Source organism: Platichthys flesus, chromosome 22 (assembly GCF_949316205.1).
Source record: "Platichthys flesus chromosome 22, fPlaFle2.1, whole genome shotgun sequence".
Lineage (NCBI taxonomy): Eukaryota > Metazoa > Chordata > Actinopteri > Pleuronectiformes > Pleuronectidae > Platichthys > Platichthys flesus.
In genome coordinates, this window is record NC_084966.1 from 4,570,070 (window position 1) to 4,590,396 (window position 20,327).

The 20,327-nt window shown below is 44.5% G+C and overlaps 1 protein-coding gene across 1 annotated transcript in view; it reads left to right on the forward strand.

Moving 5' to 3' along the window:
- Nucleotides 1-20,327, forward strand: part of ptgfrnb (prostaglandin F2 receptor inhibitor b) — a 42,897-nt gene that overhangs the window by 7,230 nt on the left and 15,340 nt on the right. The window contains exons 4-11 of the mRNA XM_062380819.1: nucleotides 3,608-4,015; nucleotides 6,183-6,599; nucleotides 13,149-13,295; nucleotides 13,389-13,549; nucleotides 13,699-13,819; nucleotides 14,499-14,718; nucleotides 14,799-14,986; nucleotides 18,781-18,900. Coding sequence (XP_062236803.1) covers nucleotides 3,608-4,015; nucleotides 6,183-6,599; nucleotides 13,149-13,295; nucleotides 13,389-13,549; nucleotides 13,699-13,819; nucleotides 14,499-14,718; nucleotides 14,799-14,986; nucleotides 18,781-18,900 — 1,782 coding nt within the window. The remainder of the gene's footprint in view (nucleotides 1-3,607; nucleotides 4,016-6,182; nucleotides 6,600-13,148; nucleotides 13,296-13,388; nucleotides 13,550-13,698; nucleotides 13,820-14,498; nucleotides 14,719-14,798; nucleotides 14,987-18,780; nucleotides 18,901-20,327) is intronic.

Here is a 20,327-nt window from a genome sequence, read left to right on the forward strand (position 1 = left end):
TTAACTAGGAAGCTCTGTTTGTGTGTGTGAGAGAGATTGTGTTTTGTATATGTGGAGCACAAAGTATAGGAAGTGTGTGTGTGTATGTGTGTGTACACGAGACAGTCAGTCGTTAACAGAGATGATGAGTTAGATTTGGTGCTGGAGGCTCTTTACCAGTCGAGACTTGTGCACCTCGTTCGTCAGCACTCAAACACACACTCTCTCTCTCTCTCTCACACACACACACACACACACACAGACACACACACAGGCACACACACACAGTGAGCTTCCATAGCCTCACTGAGGCTGTTTGGTTATGTAAGAAACAAGAGAAGTGGAGGTCGTTGAGGGTTTGAAAACTCCTTTCAGGCAAATTTTAATTGATAGAGCAAAACGCAGATTATTTGTCCTGCCTTTGTTATCTGCCATAGACGCTCACGTCCCAGCAGCACCACTGTGTGCTGGGACGTCCACTGCACGTCTTATTAGTGTCCACTTCTCTCCTGCTTATAGCCTCACTTTACAGAGATACATGTATACACATGTCAGGAATTCCACAGAAAGAAATCTTTGAAGCCGATTGTTCAATTCTATAACACAGACGTCACACGGCCCGGGGATCTCTTACAAAATGTAAAGAGATGTAATTTTAAAAAGCCGCACAGGACCAAGATAAAGGTTACAGTCAGCCGGAGAGTAGTTAATTCAAACTAGAGGGTTACGCCTGTGCCCTCTGCCCCCCCCCACGTTGAATGCGTGGTCTGTCGATAACATGCCAGCCGATATCTGCTGTGCACCTATGACCACGTCTCTGCTCCGACCTCCTCCTGTTTGTTTGGGGTCTCGTCCCCACAGGAGCAGGCGGCTTCAACTTACTGTTGACCCTGTGATTTTATTCAGCAGCACTAACTAGAGGATGCCCACCTGCACACGCAGCACTCTCTCCCATGGGGGGGAGAGGAGGGGGCAGAATTGGCAGGTTATTAAGGGGAATTGTTTTTCGGTCATTTTGGTTTAGAGGGGATAACATGTGTCTTCTGGTCTGAGGTCGACTGCTGGTTCAGCTTAGGAATAAAAGGAGTGGAGAAAAATGAATTAATATTGAAAAACCCTGTTCCCATGGATGAAGTTGGGATTAATCGTGCGTTATGGCCTGAAAACCTTTCAGTGGGATTTCGGTCCAGTCAGACCTGGTGGCTCACACACTGCAGCTGTAAGATCCCATCGGCCCAGGCTCATTACACAAAGTGGGAGTGATCCTATCCGGTGGCTCTGCCTCATGACCTAGCATGAGTCATCTCACCTCCACTAAAAACACAGTGTTTATTAAGTTTTATTTACCTACAGATGAGATGAGCAGTTTGTTCTTCTGAATACATACAAATCTGTCTTTCCCACAGGATTTAAATGTGGCACCAGTATAATTCCCACAATGCTTAGCTGCGTACTCCTCATCCCCAGCCATCTGTCGCCTCTTGGACTCGTTTGTAACACGACGACAATTAGCTTCCAAACCGGATCACTCATTATTTATGTATTTAGTATTTTGGGATGAAACTTGGAGAGTTTAGAGCGACTGTTATCTTAAGTTGTGTGAAGTTTGTATCACAAGGACACCACCCGGCTTTTTTCATATTGTGTAGTTTTTTTGTGGTATTTTGTGTTTCTATGTTTCTTCGTTTCTTCGTGATAATGATGAAACTGAGACAGTAATATGTGTTCAGCAGTCGTCCCGAAACCAATCTGAGGCTGCCACTTAGTTTTATTGTTACCCCCCCGTGTCTCCGCTGCAGATGCCATTCATCAAAGCATCTAATGTCTTTTTCTTTAATTTCCCTGTCGTGGAAAGCCGCGGGTAAAACCTTATTTCATCGCTGTCGGCGTGAAAGCAAAGATCTGCAGCAGTGTTCTCCCCTCGCCTCTCCCGCCCTGCTGCATGAGTCATAGCGAAGGAGGAAACAAAGCGACCTGCTCGGTGGTGACACTCCAAACGCTTCCGGGAGGCCGGGGCGTCAGACTAGAGCAGGAACTTTGTTCATTATCAGAGCAAAACAAACACTGAAGGTAAATGTGTCGGTGTGACAGGGTTCACTGTGCCCTGTGTGAGCAGGCAAGTCATTAACTTTTATGAACACACACACACAATCAATCACAAATTTATGACTTTGTCTGGTGCAGTATGTTTGCTCGTTCAGCTCTCCTCCAGCCGCTGACCTTGTGAAGAGAGCCACTCTGTGTGACACCTTGAGAGCCACTCTGTGTTGATTTAAAGAATCCCCGGACGTTAACCTAGACCTCACTGTCTGTCGCATGGGGAGGCTTTAACTGAAATCCTGCTCATTTACCATGAATGCAGAAATTAAGCAGAAACCAATAAAACCCTGTGTAAACAAACACTCAAGCAGGCGAGAGCCAATCAAATCGTGTAAATATGAAATAGGAGGCAGAGGCAGCTTAGCCCATCTACTTCCCAGGAAGCACGAAATTGATTGATGTCGTTATGAACATTTTTAAATATATTAAAAAAAAAACAGACCTGGTTTATATATTTCGTTGAGACATTATCGAAAAAGGTTTGTGGCATCAGGTAGATTTTCATCAGCAGTCGTTATGAGAACAGCAACTCCCATGATCCCCCGCTGCTTCATGACATCATCAAACTAGATTTTTTTTTAAACCTTTTTTATTGAGAGTCGCCTAGTGGCTGATGTTACACATTCTAATTTGTCTAATAACAAGAGCTCATTAGTTCACTAGAATGTCACATGTTGTGGAAATACGAGGCCTCATCATTATTTATGATCCTGTAACTCCGCCCAATGAAAACCTGCATTTAATAATAACTTTAGCTGAAATTGTCCCATTTCCCCCTTTTAACTTCTTTTTGATGTTTTGTTTTTTTCTCTGCATGAAGTTCCATTTCACCGCATCAGTATATTTATCAGACGTTCCTCTCAGGCTCCTTCATACCCCACATGTACACAGAGAGTAACCCCACTCAGCTTCAAAGCACAGAGGAGTGGGGTGGTTGGAGAAGATGAATGCTGAACAGAGCAGGGAAAGGTTGTTTTAGATTTTTGTTTTTTTTACCTTGATTATGTTGTAGTGTCATTGCTTTTGTTTCCTGCAGATTTTTTTCACCGCCCCAAATTAACCCATTTTTCTAAAGTGATCACTGCAGTAAACAAGATCCCAGCTCGGTTTGCGCCTCCAGGAAAAGACGATGAAGAAAAATGAAGGAAAATGCAAATATTCTGCTGATTATCAAGCAGAATAAAGAGTTTAGCTTCAGTGTGCGAGTAAAAAGAAAAATATAAAAACCACTAGTGTATTTTTTGTATTTGTTTACAAACGAACAAGATGTTTGATTTGCACTTAACACCTAAATGTTTCTGCAGCTTCTCTGCAAAATATCAAAAGTAGATTGAACCAGCATAAAACCACAATTAAAACTGTCTGACATATATTATAATATTTAAAGGTATAAAATACAAAGGAAGGAAGAAGAGAACTCCACTTTATCTCCATATACATAGTCTTCAGTGTGTGTTTAGTGTTCAGTGATATTCCTCTTCTACAGTCTTTCTAATGTATTCCTGAAATGTCTCTTTCTTCCCACCAGTCATTCCCAACACCCTCAGCGTCACCCCGCAGACCCCGCCCCCAGAGGTCCCGGAGGGCAGTGACATCACGCTCTCCTGCAGCGTCACCCGCACCCTCACCCAGCCCACCTACCTGTCCGTCACCTGGTCGCTGAAGAACGGCGCCACGTCGGAGGAGGTCCTGACGTTCGGGCCCCAGGGCGGAGTGGTGACAGGGCCGAAGTTCACCCGGCGCTACACCGACGGAGGCATCCGATTGGTCCCTGGGAAGAACGGACAGTTTGACCTGGTGATATCGAGAGTGACCACGTCCGACGGCGGCACCTACGAATGCAACGGAACGGAGTGGACACATGAGAGTGGAGGGAAATGGATCAAAATCGTGGAGAACACCAAAGAGATGGGGACTGTTAAAGTTATTCCTACAGGTAAGAAACAAAGAATCACAGCATCAATCACTGAGGAAACTTCTCTGTTGGATTTTGATTCAAATTAACTTTATTTCAATCAATTTTTAGTGACAAACTCAAGGGATAAGTGAAGGGTCGCTTGGTCAGAATGTTCTCAAAAGATATTTGTGGGACATTGAGCCTCAAGCTGGAGCATTTGGAGTCAGAGTCTGTGCAGTGATCCAGCGCTCGAGCCTCTTCGGCTTCACTTGAGAGGAACTAGCATGTCGTCCTTCTTTATGTGAAGTCTATGGATGGAGCTGCATCGCACCGTTTGCACTGGAGGTTTAAGATTCAGGAAGGTGCGAGCGAGCGTTTAATTCTCATTGATTGACATCCTCACAAAGTCGTTGTTCATTGAAGGCAGCTTCCTGTTGTTGTACCAAGGGTGATTAAACTCATGTAAGGCTGGAAGGTGACTCTCTCTCTCTCTCTATCGCACTTAAAAATAACAAGTCACATGATTAGAAATCGGAGTTCCTGTTTGCAGCACCTGAAAAAGATGTGGGCGGGTGATAAACCCTGAAAAGAAAACTCTGAGTCACACAACGACTGCGATTCTTACCCTCTGTGCCTCTGGAACTAATCCCAAAATAAACTTAATTAATAGTGTTAATGCAAGACAAAGAAGGGAAAGAGGACTCGTGGCTTTTCACCAGCCAGAGGCTCTTGTTCCAGCACTAGACGAGCCAGCGTTCATCCCCCCCCCAGGTTGTGTTTAGGAGACATGGAGACGAGCCGAAAATAGAACGACCTGCCCCTGAATCGGTGTAACGTTCTAATAAGTCCCTCTTTAAACGTGGCATTCGGAGGTTCCCTGCATATCCTTAGCAATGGTTTGATAGCTGCAGTGAAATTAGAATGTGTGGATTATTTTTCCTACAGGGATAATCTTCAAGTGGCACTTTCTGTCGTCTTGATAAAAAGAGGCTACTTCCCTGCATGGGTTTGCCATTTTCCCTGCCACTGTGTTGGATATGGGTAGAAAATGAAGGATGAGAGGAGAGGGAGAGATGTGGGAGAGTCGTCTCTCTGTTGTGTGGCTGTCCGCTGTCTTTCTTTTAAACTGCATCCTCTCTTCTGTGAGACTTTTCTTGCCGAGTCCCGGGAGGCTCATGACCCTCTCAGCCCGTCTTTCTGTCTCATTCTGTCCTGAGAGAGGCCCCTGCACACACACACACACACAAACACACACACCCACATACACTCTCACACTCTCTAATTCACCGTGGTTGCTGTGGACACCATATCTTATATCTTTCTGGGTTACCGTATCCTCTTTAAGTGTTAGAAAACACACCCAGTGGTTTGTAATGAAACCAGAGATGAGCTACACACACACACACACACACACACACAGAGGTCTCGGTCCCAGGTCCATTGTGTACCCGGTCAGTTCATATTGACTTACTGACTTGAGTAAAGAGGATGAGAAAAGTCAAACAGAGTGGGCTTTGTCTCTTTTGTCCTCTCCCAGACACCATACAGAGACTCTCTGACCACATGCTGCTGCACAGGTTGTTGCTGGAGACCGAATCCAAACCCGCTGATCCGACTGTTGGGTCTAAGACACACAGGAGAAGACTGACAGTCGTTTTTTAATTTGCTGGACTCCTTTTCTCCGAGAGGGATTTTAAAGTTTGACTCTGACATTGATAAATGACTACGTACATTGTCTGTTAAGAATATGGAGCTTGTGTATCTTGTCCGATTTGACGTCACATCAGCTTTGAGGGTTTCCTGTCTATATCCAAATGTTAATATCCTTGTTACGTCTATGAAATCCGAATTTACAATTTACCATTGTGTGCTTTTTTTATAGTTATTTTCATCGAGTGAATCATCATAGGAAAACGCTGCTTTCTTAACAATACAAAATTTACAATACAATAGATGAATCATTTTTATTTAAATAATGGCTGAAACACTTTAGAATCAGTCGTGTCAGAATACCTTAATAAACGCAGTATTCATATTTAAGCGGAGCCACCCAGTGTCCTCTGCTCACTGCACTCTGCTACTAATGAGTTGGGATGTTTTTATATTCTACCACCACGTCACTGTTTGTTAAGCCTTGATCTTGTTGATGCACTGTATCGCCTGTACCCATCAGGGTGAAGGAACTGACTGTCTCTGTCCTCTCAAGGTCAGTCCCTCAGTGTGAAGGCCACGTCCCCCTCCACGCCGCCGCTCCTCTCCCCCGGCGACACGCTGACCCTCCTCTGCTCCGTCGCGGCCGACAACCTGCAGGCCCTCGCCCTGGAGGTGACCTGGCTGGCCGGCGACCGCGACCTGGTCACCATGGAGCGCAGCGGGGTGGTGGTCGCCAACGTGTCGGCGAGCGGCGCCCAGGGGACGCGCGGGGAGACGAGCCTGGAGCGGACGGGAGGCGGGGAGTTCCGGCTGGGGGTGAGGGGGGTGAGCATGGAGGACGGAGGGGAGTACACCTGCCGCGTGCGGGCCTTCATCGAGAAAGGAGGGAAGAGCGCCGGAGGAGGAGGGAGGTGGCACATGGCGGCCGAGAAGAGCTCCAGCCCCGTCATGGTGAAAGTGTCACAGATCAGTGAGTGACACGTTTTTTATTTATCATTTCAACATGGATATACATCTATATATAACTGATCTGAATTCTGAAACTTCTTTAAATCTGTACAAGATCAGAGTTAAATCCCCTGATCATGACCTCATGAAAATGAAGAAACACATCAGAAAACATTACTAATTGTAATTATTGAATATGCAATATGGATGTCAAATGAAATGAGCCTCCACACATACAGGAAACCAAGCTTGATACTCTATTGACAAGTCGCTGCCAGGGATCCCCATCGCATGCCGCAGCATCCCTTTTGCTTTAGGGCACGAAACATCCATTTCTTTCTGTGTCGTGGCTGCAGCTGGGGGAAGTCATCCTGATGTGATCCTACACATCATGTGGAGTTTGTATATTGCTCTGCTGCAGCGCGTCCCCTCGCTGTTTAGATCCTATTTCTGCTGAGGGAGAATGAAGAGGAATGCTCGACAAAGAGCCCGGCCGATTCTCGACTAAACTATCAATCCCATCACTGACTGGAAACACATCCGGGTGTCCAGTACAGTGGATAAGAAAGGAGCACTGGTGAAGAAGTTCTTGGGTCTATATGATTTCACGAGTTGTGGATGTGTACCAGTGAATCCGGAGTCTCAAGGGGAAGTTCTTTTAATCCTCTAGTCAGCCTGTCGACTCCCGCTGAGAGGACAATTGATTAGTCATGCCTCTCCTGCTCTCTGCTACCTCTGGGTATGCTGATAGTTTGTGTGTGTGTGTACTGTATATGTGTGTGTGAGTTTGTGTGTGATGCTCTGATTCCTGCCTTTTAAAGAGCGGCGGTGTCAAACACGGTCGACACAGCAATCAATTACCGGCGTGGTGGGAGGTCTCTCTCTCTCCCTGCTCCTCTCCGTCTCCATCTCTTATTTGCTCTGCGTGAATTTTACAGCGCGGACCTTTTTTATTTCTGTGAAGCTGAGTGTAGCCGGCTCGTGAGATGAAGTGGTGGATATTCAACACGACATGGAATCAGTTTGTGTTTCCTCTTGAATAGACAGTTTCCTTAAAAACAATAATAAGATGCTTACTAACGCCTTCATTTTCAAAGTTCTCCTTGAATTAGATGTTTAAATGAGTTTTCATATCATCGATTGTTCCCAAAACCAAGAATAGTATTATTCCTTTGTGTTGAGCCTCATATTACTGCTGTAAATAATCAATAACGGGCAAACGGCTAAAACTGAATCCATCCACCAGCACCTTGAATTGATTCCCGCCCGATTAACGGTTTCTTTCTTCTTTGTTCAAACTGCACAAACCCTGAATCGTGAGAATGACACGTGGTTTTCCGGGGAGTTCCGTTCAGGAACTATTTGTTGGCACAAGCGTCGACTTCCTGTCCCGTTAGATCCGTGGGTTCTGTGGGTTCTGCAGATTCCCACTGATCAGAGAGCCAGCAGCAGATGGATTGCTGTCAAACTCCCTATTCCCACCAACCTAAATGAAATAAATTGACTGTAATAATAATAATAATAAGTAAACACTTGTTACATAATCGCTTTCGGTTCAGCTACAGTAGCACATTCAAGGCTTTGGATAATTCCCCCTGAAGGGCGTTGGCGCAGCGACTCGGCTCAAAGTTTACTGTTCAACTGCCATTGTTCCAGGGCGGTGGCAGTTAACCATCTTAATTCATATTTATAGATTCCAGTTTGCTTTGGTGCTTCCTAATATTCTCAAAGTGTTCGCTGGAAAACTCTTTATATTGACATCAAAGGGACAACAATTCAAATGTCACTAATGGGTGTTTATTGATTCAAATGGAAAAGTAATGGACCAGTCAATGTAGACCCATTTGATCCGATTTGTCTCGTAATGCTCACGTTGTTGAGAACCTGCCCTCATCTTTTGAATGTGATCATTTGCGTTTTCTATTCCTGAATTGAGAAGTGAAAACAAATCAGAAGCCTCTTCCTGTTCTCGTGTTAAATAAGATCCAACTTCCCCTCAGTTTTGTCGGTGCTGAAATTCGGAAACTACTAAATACTTTAAACGAAATACCAACACAATTGAAGATAAACACGGTAACACCTGTGATGATTACAAGGTCATTGCAAAGTTTGGAAAGTCAAATGGACGACTGGTCCCAGCTCCATGTTCGTCCTCTCTGTGTTTCCTGGCTCTGCCGTCACTTCCTCTGTTATTTTAAGCTGTAATTTTCCTCTTTGGTCGTCGGCTTCCTTCAGAAGGTTTCTCCAAGTTTCATAAACTCAAAGACACAAAGAGAATAAATCTGAGTGTTTTCACAGCTACTTTGCAATAGAAAGGCTCCTGCTGCTTTCCAGTTGAAATCTTCTGAAGTGAACCAGCAGCAGATTAGTTTATGGCTGAAAGTACTTCACAGTATTTACAGCTTCATACTGTTTGTGCAAAACAAGAATTGACTTAACAAACTTCAAGATAAAGGTTGAACTTTCAAGAATATATCAAACTACAAACATCAGCACTTATGCCTCTACCAAACGCCTGGTGCAGACGAACCAATTTCTCTCTCTATTCCACATCTTTAGAATCTGTCTGCAGTTTCCAATACAATAAGGAAACTACATCTCCCATAAGGAGCCACTGTGAAGAACTTCTGCAGACCGAACGCTCTAGTTTCAGATGATAAATCCTTTTTTTATCACAGGAAACGAGAATCATCGTGAGGTCACTTCTGTTTTCTATAATTTACTGTACTAGACATGTAAATAACTAGTCCACAGTTTAGATATTTGCATGTCTATTACAGTAAATTATAGAAAACAGAAGTGACCTCACGATGATTCTCATGTTTCCTGTGAGAAAAAAACTGATATATCAAATGAAACCAAAGTGTGTGTCTGTGTGTGTGTAGTGGGCTGGGCGCTGTACATCCCGTATGTCAGCTCAAGCCTTCAGTTTAAATCACAGCCCTGTCTCGTAGATGTACAGAGGTTTGTAGAAGCCTCGAGGATCCATGTTACATTTAGAAATATCAACCAGGCTTCATTCTCACACACACACACACACACACACACACACACACACACACACACACACACACACACACACACACACACACACACACACACACACACACACACACACACACACACACAGAGAGAGCTGAAATATCAGGCTGCATGATCGAGTACATTTCGTCAATATCTGCCACGTTGTGTTGTGTGTGTGTGTCTGTGTTTACAGATGATGGAGTGCACAAGTTATCTGCATATTAATGGCCAACAATGCGTGTGTGTGTGTGTGAATTTAATTGAAGCCTTTCTCAAGCATAAATGCTACACACACATTCATGCTTCAAACACCATCTTTATCGCTGTGTGTCTGTGTGTGTGTGTGGTTGTGTGTTTGTCCCACATACTCGGGGTATGAGGCTGTTCTCACTGGTGGAACTCCTTTATTTTTGCCTGAGGGTATAAATTCCTTCATGCTGCGTCTGCCGACACACACACGCACACACACACACACGCTTACACACACCATGAGAGCAACATTTCTAATTGAGTGCAGCTCACATTTCATCCTCACTACCCTTTTAATATTAGCTCAAAATGTGAGTGTGTGTGTATGTGTGTGTAGTCCACCAGTCGGTTCCTATTCTATTGATGGTGCGGCCTTGAGGTTGCTCGCTCTTCCCACGATGCTTTGCTGCAAGCTCAGCTCACCAGGAAGCACATAAAGAGTTGGAGAACTTATTTAAGAGCTCCCGACAACACGCACACACACAGACACACACAAGGGAAGTGTAGCCAAGGCCGAGAGGAATGTGTGTGTGTGTGTTCTGTCAGCTGGAATTGTAGTCAGTGGACATTTCAATCTTAATTTTCATAGCATATCTGAAAATGTATGAAAATATTCTCCACATTAGTTGAGTAGAGATTTCTATGTCACATTCACATGTGTGAAAGTGACATAGAAATATCTGATTTCAGGTTTAGACTCTTACAACAGAAGAAGTGAGTCCCTCTTTATCCCGACTGCCCCCCCCGCTAGGACATGATGAGGAATTCAGCAACAAGAGTGGATCCCTGTGCGGTTCAGCTGCTCCTCCACAGAAAGGATATTAAGAAACATAACTTGGTCTTCTTATCCGCACCGCTTCATATCAAAGCTGTTTTTTATTTGGCCCACTTAGACTCGCACATTAACTGGTCCGATTTGGGTCGGTCAAGGTCACGGTGACCTCATATTCATATTGTGAGTGCAATATGTCAGTAAGACTGCACTGGTGAGTGGTCGGCATTAATAGTGGAATCAACTCGTCCACGTTCTACCTGGAATATGTGTCTGCATGTATTTGATTGGCAAACACGTTGGTTTCATTCAAATAAATAAGTGGGCTGTTTGTTCGCACTGTGCTAATGTCAGTCTGAACACCTGGTTTTATAAATGTAAAAAAGAAAAAGTTTGTGTGGAGCCAGGAGTCAACTTCAGTCAACTTTATTTCTTGCAGGTTTAAATGTATGACATCGCCCCCCCCCCCCCCCCCGTGAGGAAACGGTTTAAGTTGTTTCCTGCGGCTTTCAGGCAGTTTCCTAAACTCGGTGAAAATCTCACCTTCGGTGAAATTCAAAGCAGCTAAATTAAGGCGTCTGTGCCTCGCCACCGGCGGCATGACGCTCCAGTCTGTGGTTTTCTGATGGTTTAGCGTCTGTGACTGGAGTGTTTATTATTTAGCATCTTCTATATCACACAAGAGCCGTGACAGGCTCGGCTCATTTGTTGAATTGAAGCATGTAGCATGAAAATGAGAAACAATAGTGATTCACATTTCGCTCATAGAATGTGAAATGAATATACTTCTCAATGGGATTTAATGAGACGGTCTCATAAGGTAGTAACAGATTACTGTAATCTGCCTGCACACATGCAATCTGATTACATGCAGCTGTAATGTTCGATGCTGCATGTACATCTGTTCAGTGTGTGTCAGCTCGTTCTTCCCCTGCGTCCTCTGAGACGCTGGGTGTTGACACAAAGAGGGAATGGCTCGAGTGGCTTATTCATATCTGCTTTTCCCATCACACACACACACAGGCCCAAAGTATTTAAAATTATGAATTGGGACACTATAACAGTGGTAACAAACCAGTCTGTGGCAAATCTCCATCAGATCCGCTGCAAACTAAGAGTCTCCAACTAAGACGAGCTCCTTAAAACGAACACATGCAGCGCGACGTGGATGAAAGCCGTATGTTGTGTTATCGACATTGACCTATTTTCCCTTGTGCTTCCTCCCCGAGCCACTCGCTTAAAAAACGCCCTTCTTCCCTTTTAAAACTTTTTTTTTTGTTTACATGAGATTTGTTTTCTTCGATATTTATATTCACAGAAACCCCACATCGCCTAAATCACTAACTCAATCTGCTGAAGTCGTAAACGTTCAGAATGTCTCCTATTATCCACCATAAAAACAACTCCGATACTCTGTTCATTCTTGTTGTACCAAATTGCACCTGGAATTGGACATAGATATCAGACGTCTAAATGTAGCAAATTACATTTTTCTCTCTTCACCAAGATCCATCATTTATTTCCCCGGCTCAAAGCCCAAAAATCATCTTCCTTGGCCCATGTCCTGTCCTTCCAGCCAGTTTTCAGGAAAATGATTTCTTCTTCTTTTTTTTTATGACCTCCTGGGTGAAAGTTTTGTTTGATCACTGTCTAATTCTGTGACTTGATCCTACAGTTATCAGCTGCTCTATAAGGATTCACAACTTTCAACACATATCACCCACATCTGTCACTTCCAGTTTATATGTTGTGTAGCATCGGAGCAGCTGAACGTGAGTAAGGACTGGTTACTCTAGAGAGGGACAGCAAGAGGCACGTGGCTATTTGTCAGGAAACCTTCGCACATTCCTATCCAGTGTGTCTGTGTGTGTGTCTGTGTGTGTGTGTGTGCGTTTCACAGCAGATGGTGACGGTGCATGAGTCAGTGTGTGTCTGTGACGTCCAGCTGACATCACGCAAAAAACCCTCCTTTGCCAAACACACGCTCATGCACACACTATGTATGTATAGCATTTAATCTGTGTGTGTGTGTGTGTGTGTGTGTTGGTCGGTGGCAGGTACCGGCACGTCTATACACTAATAACACACCTGCTTTTATATGCGTGTGTGTTTGTGTGTGTGTGGCTCAGATGCCTCACTGTTGGGCAAGTGGTAATCTTCTGTGTGTGTTTCCTGTTTATTGATGTGTAAAGGTGCAATCTGGATGTCTAACTGAGAAAACCTGACTCCCCACCTACTACACACACACACATACACACACATACACACACACACACTATTAACACTGACGCACACCTCATCTCACACTGTTAACAGTGTTATTTCAGGTCTATTTTTGTGGCCTGGCTCTGTCACACAGCTCTATTTAAGGACTGAACCACTGAAAGGAAAAGAAGCAGGATTCACTGTGGATTCGTTTGGTGATTCTGTGCAAAGTGTTTAAGATCCCGTTCGGATGCGAGTCATTTCTAAAAGTTTAAACTACAAAATGAAAAAGTTTGAATCTCTCTCGTTGTTTCTTCCCAGAGCCGAGCTACACGCTGACCCTTGAACCGGCCGTGAACCCCCAGGTGACGGCTGAACCCACAGAGCTGGCCTGCCACGTCACCAACATTACCCACGTACCCCTGGGAGGCCGACTGGGCGTCACCTGGGAGCACACCGCACTTCCAGGTACTTTCCTTTTTACCTCAGCTGGTTTCCAAATCTTTAACAGAATTGCCATGAAACATTTTGAGACTCTTCCATCCGTCCGATCTCCTGCAGGAGGAGGAGCTGATGCCAAGACCTCGCATCACATCGGCTCCCTGGACGGAAGTGGCAACCTGCTGCCGGGGTCCATGTACTCCGACCGGCTGAAGGGCGGCGCCATGTCTCTGACCAGAGTCCAGCCGAACACGTTCAAACTGCGGATCCTCCGCACTCAGGTGGGAAAACTCAACAAAGACTGGCAGACAGAAACATTAGACATTTCAATATTCAAAAAGACGATTAATGGGAATAATCCTATCTTCTAACAGTGAAACCAGTAACTCTGTGAATTGATCACTGATGAATTTTCACTTGTGCGTTGCAGGAGATCGACATGGGCCAGTACTCCTGCACCGTGTCTGCGTGGAGCACCAGCAGCCAGGGGGACATGCTGAAGCTCACAGAGCACAAGAGCTCGCCGGTGACTGTGCGTTGGGATACAAAACGTAAGGAGGAACTCTCAAATATAATCAAATAGACACAAAGGAATTCAATGCAACTCAGAAAAGCATGGTAGATTGATTAATTTCTCCAACAGGATCTGCACTACATATTACAACAAACTACTCAGGCTCTAGTTTATTCATGCATAATGGACTTCCTCAACGTTTACTTTCATTTCTCTATAATAGTTCCTCATGTCTGCACGTAACATACAACCTGCTACTCAAGGTCGTATTCTGCGATTTAACGAGTCACTTGTGGGAGAGATAAAAAAAAAGGAATGAAGCCTTAACTCTCATTTATGATATTAAAAAAAAAAAGAGCAGCCCCACTGTTAGGTTTTATGAATCCGCTCTAATGTCTCGATGTGGTTTCCAGACTTCACAGGAAAAATCCCTCCACATAACAACAGACCTCTCGTTGTCTTCTTCACAACACGCACACAAACATGTCTCTATTTCAGTCGCACACGCTGAACTTGCTGCCCTCAGTTAATTGAGCCATGATGTAACTCCACTGCTCTCCATGTATGTGAGCCTGTTTTGAATCAGTGTAATCGCCTATCACTTCCTGTCGGCCTCTGTCGGGGGTTTCCTCACCTCCTGACACCGCGGCGGGATGAATGATGTCCTTGTCAAAGTCATTTTCTCCGATTAACCGACGGGCCATTTGTGTTCTCAGGTCCGACTCTGAACGTCGTGGCCAAACGTGTCCGTGAAGCCTCAGTGGGAGGGGCTACCTTCGAGATGAGCTGCACCGTGACCACTGAGAACCTCGGGGAGGCGGGCTACTCTGTGCTCATCCAATCACAGGAGAGCCTGGAGGGCAACGTGAGAACCATCATGACCCTCAGCCCCGATAATGTGGTGCAGCACGGAGGAGCCACTGACCCCAACAGGAGGTACACACCTACAGAAATCTATACATTCACATTTCAACAATGTACTGGTGTCTGCTTACATCTCTGTTCTGTCCAATCAGGGACAGTTTGGTTCTGACGAAGTCCGGCCCGGCAGAGTTCCGCTTTCGCCTCGCTGGCGTCCAGCTGTCCGACCGAGGGTTCTACTGGTGTGACATCACGGCATGGACCAAACAGCAGCCGGGACAAACCTGGACCAAAGCCACGAGCGCCGAGTCCAACAAAGCCAGGATCGACTTCCAAGAAAATGGTGGGTCCGAGCACGTTTTCGTCTTTTGTCGTGACTGCAGAGGCTCATGGGTAATACTTCAAAATAAACATCCACATGTGAATTTAAAATGGAAAAACCACTTAAGAACCATTTGTTGCCCACTTTACTCCCTCGAGTCAAGTTAAATATTATCACTGAGCTATACTTGTGATTCTAAATGTGTCTCTTTACTTCACCACTTGTTTTTAATGCCGTTGGTTCCGTTTAATGAGTTTTCCTGAAATCAGGCTTTGCACAAAGAGCATGACAAAAGACCAAATATTGAGGAACTACTTTCTAACACTGCGGCGGGATCATGATTAATTTAAAGCCGTTTTACTAATTCAAATCATTTCTTCCCTTTCATAACAATTTGAGCAAATACTGGCGACTAAATATGTGTTAAGTCTCTGCCATTACCCTGGAAATCCTGGAGTTAATGTCTATAAATAGAAATATTTAGCATTTCTGTTCACACTCACTCACATGCTCCACCCACACACAGTTAATGATAAGCAACATAAATTCCCTAATAACGCTCAAAGATAAAGATGCATGTACACAAACACACCTTAAGCCCTTTAACGCCCACCACAGCCACTGGCCTACTTAACTTACTTTGATCTGACTGGGAAGTGGAGACAGGAGAAGGAAAAAACAAGAAGTGTCAGAAAGGAAGCGGAGGAAGAGGAGGGAGGTGACAACGAGGAGGAAGAGGGCGGCAGAGGAGGGGGTAAAAAAATATGGAAAAGAGGAAGAAGAGACGATTTAAAGATGGAGATGTGAAGGAAGGAAGACCTGATTACAGAGAAGACCAATAACGAACTTGGAGCTTGTTAGCTTAGCATAAAGACTGGAAACACAGGGAAACGGCTAGCGCAGCTCTGTGGAAATTTAAAAAGCCGCCTACCAGCACCTTATAAGGTTCACTAATTAACATATTCTCGCTTTTATCCTATTTCTTTTAAATCTCGAATAATATCAGATGATCATTTGATGTGTATGGCTCCTCTTTTTCATCCTGAGATATTTTGCCTTTTGTAACTTTTATTCTGACATTTGACTTGGTGGGGGGGGGGGGCGGGCGCTGGCTGAAAAGCAACAGACTGGGACGTTTGCATTTTCACATACAAGGAAGATGCATTGAGAAGGAAAGAGGCAGAAGACGCTCTGTCTCTCTCTGGGGAGGACGGGAGCCCTTGAGCATAACTTCCTCTTTTGCCGTCTCTCTCTCGCTCGCTCGCTGCTTTTTCCTCCCCCGTTCTCTCCGCCATCCTTTCACTCTCTCTCACCCCCTCTGTCTCCCTCTCTACCTCCCTCCCTCTCTGGGACATCTTCAAAGTGAAGCCCTTTGGCCAATCAGCCAGCTGCAGAGATCTGCACCGCTGCTTTTCTTTTCTCTCTCTGCTTGCGCATGTGTGTGTGTAATCTTTCAAGTGTGTGTATCCAAGTTTAACATTTTGTGTTGACCCCACACAGTGCAGTACCCCTACACACACACACACACACACACACACTCTGAGAGCGTTAAAGCTTCAAGCTGGCCAGTTTTTGCAAGAACCCCTTATGCTTGCCTTAGGGGACAGAAGCTGTGTGTATTTGTGTGTGTGTGTGTGTTTGTGTGTTACGAGCACATGCACGCTGGCAACTGGCATGCCTCCCAAGGTTCCAGCTGTATCTTGAATGTTTCAGACGTGTTGTGGTGTTGCAGCCTGTACGGGGGATCTTCTGCGAGGACGTATGTGGAAATGCAAAGTCTCACCAGCACATTTACTTTTAAATAATTTAGTGTTTGAGTGATTTTTTTTGGTAGTACAGCAACATGCATATGGTGTAGCCGCGGGGAAAATGCAACCTCGTCAACGGGAATTTAAACTGAGCCGTCGGTGAATGTGTAATAAAGTCAAATTCTGTATTTTTTACAAACTGGATCTGATGTTAAAGTCCATAGTTCTGTGTTATGATCTAAACAGCTTAGTTGAAAATGACAAAAGCTGGAGGTGTAATCCAAATAATTTGACTTGGCCACCTTCGGATTTGACTTGCACTGAGGATTCCCGATGGGTTGCATGAAGTTGTTAAATTCTATTCAGGTTCGATTTCGTTCCCGATCTACTTCCTTTTTCTTGCTGCACGTGTCGGAATACTCAGCTGTAGACGTACAATGATTTCTCTTTACATTTTCATTTCCAAAATACAAAATTAAGCAGACGAGGGACAGATTCAGTGCTGAAATTGGTGCCTAAATATCAGAACAATAACCGAACAAATGACCCACATTGTAAAAGAAAAGTCATTTTGTTCAGTTCATTTATCTTCAGCCTTGGAAATGATGCAGTTTGAGTATTTATTGTAGGAGTTAATAGATTCTGCATCGCTCATCTTTGAGACTAATGAGACAACGCAGCTTTGAAAGTGGTTTCAAACACTGAAATTAAAGAAAGTATTTGAGACGTTATTCTACAGTGACGTGAAGTACAGGAGTCGACGGGTTTAAACTGATCTTCACGGACTATATGTCCCTAAACATCCTGAAGTTGTTTGGGAAGGTGGGGGGTGCTGCAGGATGCCTGCAGCAGTTTACAGTAAACATGTCCTGTGATGGTCGCAGTCAAAAACAGAAGAGAAAAGAAATAAATGAGTTGCTAAACATGCTGGTGACGATTTCAAAAATAATTCAAAGTAAGTAAATGTTCCCTCGAAAAAGCAACTATAGATATTTATTGAAATTGTTAATAAACTGAATTAATAAAGTGGTTTTCTAGTTTTTAAATTGCTTAAAGTCTCATCAATGCTCAACATTAGAAACAAATATGAAAACAGACGGAGGTTTCTGTCCTTGGGCTTCAGTGTCTTGCTCAAGGACACTTCGTCTTACACACTGAGGGGGTCTGGGAAAAAACCCACAACCCTCTGATTAGTGGACGTCCCGCTCTACCTCCCGGACCGCAGCATCCCAAATGTAAATATCGTCTGCGTGACTCATTTGGAGCTTGAACCCTCTAAAGAGTTTCTTGAACGCTCCTGATTGACTCATTGACTCACTCACTGCTCACAGAGGGGCCGAGACCGAACCAGCATGTTTTATGTCCGTCCACATGGCGTTTACGAGAGCGTGCATTTTACAGTGCCTCGCTCGCACATGACAGTGTGAGTAATGCAGCTTTGTTGGCGCGGGAATAAAACTGTCAGAGCAACTTAAATGTTACCAGAGACGGCTGGAAACTATCCCCACACAGGAAACCACATAACATTGCTGCGGCAACATTTGCACCCTGAAACAAACAGACTTGATGACATCAATTTGTTCCTTTCAAGTTTTACATTAAAGAAATTCATATTAGGAGCTGTGAAGTGGCTTAGTAGCATCCGGAGAACTACCTAATTTGGCTCCTTGTCCCTTCTGCTAACACGGAGGAGGCAGGCTTTATGAGCTATACTGCGGACCCCACATATCTTATTGATAAACCTCTCCCTAACCACTGACTGTATGTGAACGTTCTTTAATCTATTTATATCGACACCACAGCTGTTTTCACATCACATCAAATCACACGTCGCCACTTTAAAGCAGCGTTTTCCGTCTGAAAGCTCGAGAGCTGTTTCCTCGCAGGAAGCTCACGTCCACATCCAGCTCCTCGGGGACATGAAAGCAGAATTGGTTTGTGTGCAGGTTGAAAAGCGGCCTGTGTTTTAAACGAGTCCTTCTCATCTCACTCTCAGTTTTCTCTGATGTTTGCTGCCTGCGTGTTTGTGGAATAAAGCTGATTCCAGCTCTTGTGCTGCTGTTGCAGGGCCGTCCTTCACCATCGCCATCCAATCAGACGACACCAGTGTGTATCCGTCGAGAACAGCCAAGATGGAGTGCTCGCTCAGCGTCTCTGGATCCTCACCAAAGACTGGTGCGACTCAAGGTAAAGTACACACAAACACACACACACACACACACACAAACAGGTAGACAACACACAGTTGTTTGCTTTCTTACCCTACAAATCACAATCACTCACTGTCTCTGTCTTTCTCTTGTGTTGTCTGAACTCTTCATTTTCATTTACACACAAACATGAGTAAATGTAGCTGCACGCATGCACACAGACACACACACACACTTGCACACACTCTCACACACACTCTTTGAACTTGTGCTGTGTTCTCCACCTGCCAACTTGTCAGCAGCGCTGCTAATAGGAATGATGTGACTCCTGCATATCAAATAGTTGTACAGATGAAAATAAGCTTTTTCTCACTCGTGCTCTTGTTAACACACACACACAAAACTACTGTAAATGCTTTTGTTTTCTTAACTGTGTGTGTTTGCCGCTGGAAACACTGGTGATACATTTTACTGAAGGTGAGAATAATAACGCTTCCATTCTAAACCGTATTGTTCTCAGGTCGAGGCTGCTTCTAATCAGATTAATGTAGAAATAATTCAAAAACATGACGACTTTCACCTCAGGTGAATAATAACAACTGAACCATTAGCAGCTAAATATACTTAAAGCTGCACTAATCAATAATTTATACCAACAATGGATCATTTCAGATTTAGATTTAGAAAAAAAATTATATATATTTGCACTGTAACTCGACCTCTTCTCTCCATTAATCTATTGCTCCCTCTCTCTCACCCCCCCCCCACTATGCAAACACCCATCCATCTTCTGTCCTCCCCCCTCCTCTTCCTCGTCGCTCCATACCCTTTAACTTAAATGTGTCGCTCGACACCGCCCTCTCTCCATCTGTCACCGGTTCTTTCCCTCCTCTCCCTCTCTGCATCTTTCTTTCACCGTCCAACATGTGTTTTGAACCCTTCGGCCACATAGTGAGCAGATAAGGCACATCGCAGACCCCCTCCCTCATTGTGTGTTTGTGTGTGTGTTTGTGGAGTTATTTGGAAATAATTGTGCAAACACATGCAGAGTGAAACCCTGTCTCCTGCAGTGTTCGGACATATGAGAGCACATTTCTTTGCACCTGTGTCTTCGCAGCAGTGTGCTTGTGTACATATGCATGCCTGCCTGTAATGTATGCCCATACATAAACACTTAAGAGTGAAATGCTGCAGGGATTGGTGCGTTGGAGGTTGTGGAGCGTGTGCCACCGACAGCTGCACCATGGGAAGAACCCCCCCACCCCAACACACACACACACACACACAAACACCCTCAGTATCACAGCTGAGAGCAGAGATACGCATGAACATGCTCACTACAGCAAGGAAGAAAATACAGAAGCAATTCATGAATATATTGTGATTATTGTTATTTTTAGCTCCGAACACATTGTTTATAGAGGTTTTGTAAGTTTTATATTCCAACCTATGTGTTCTGTAACC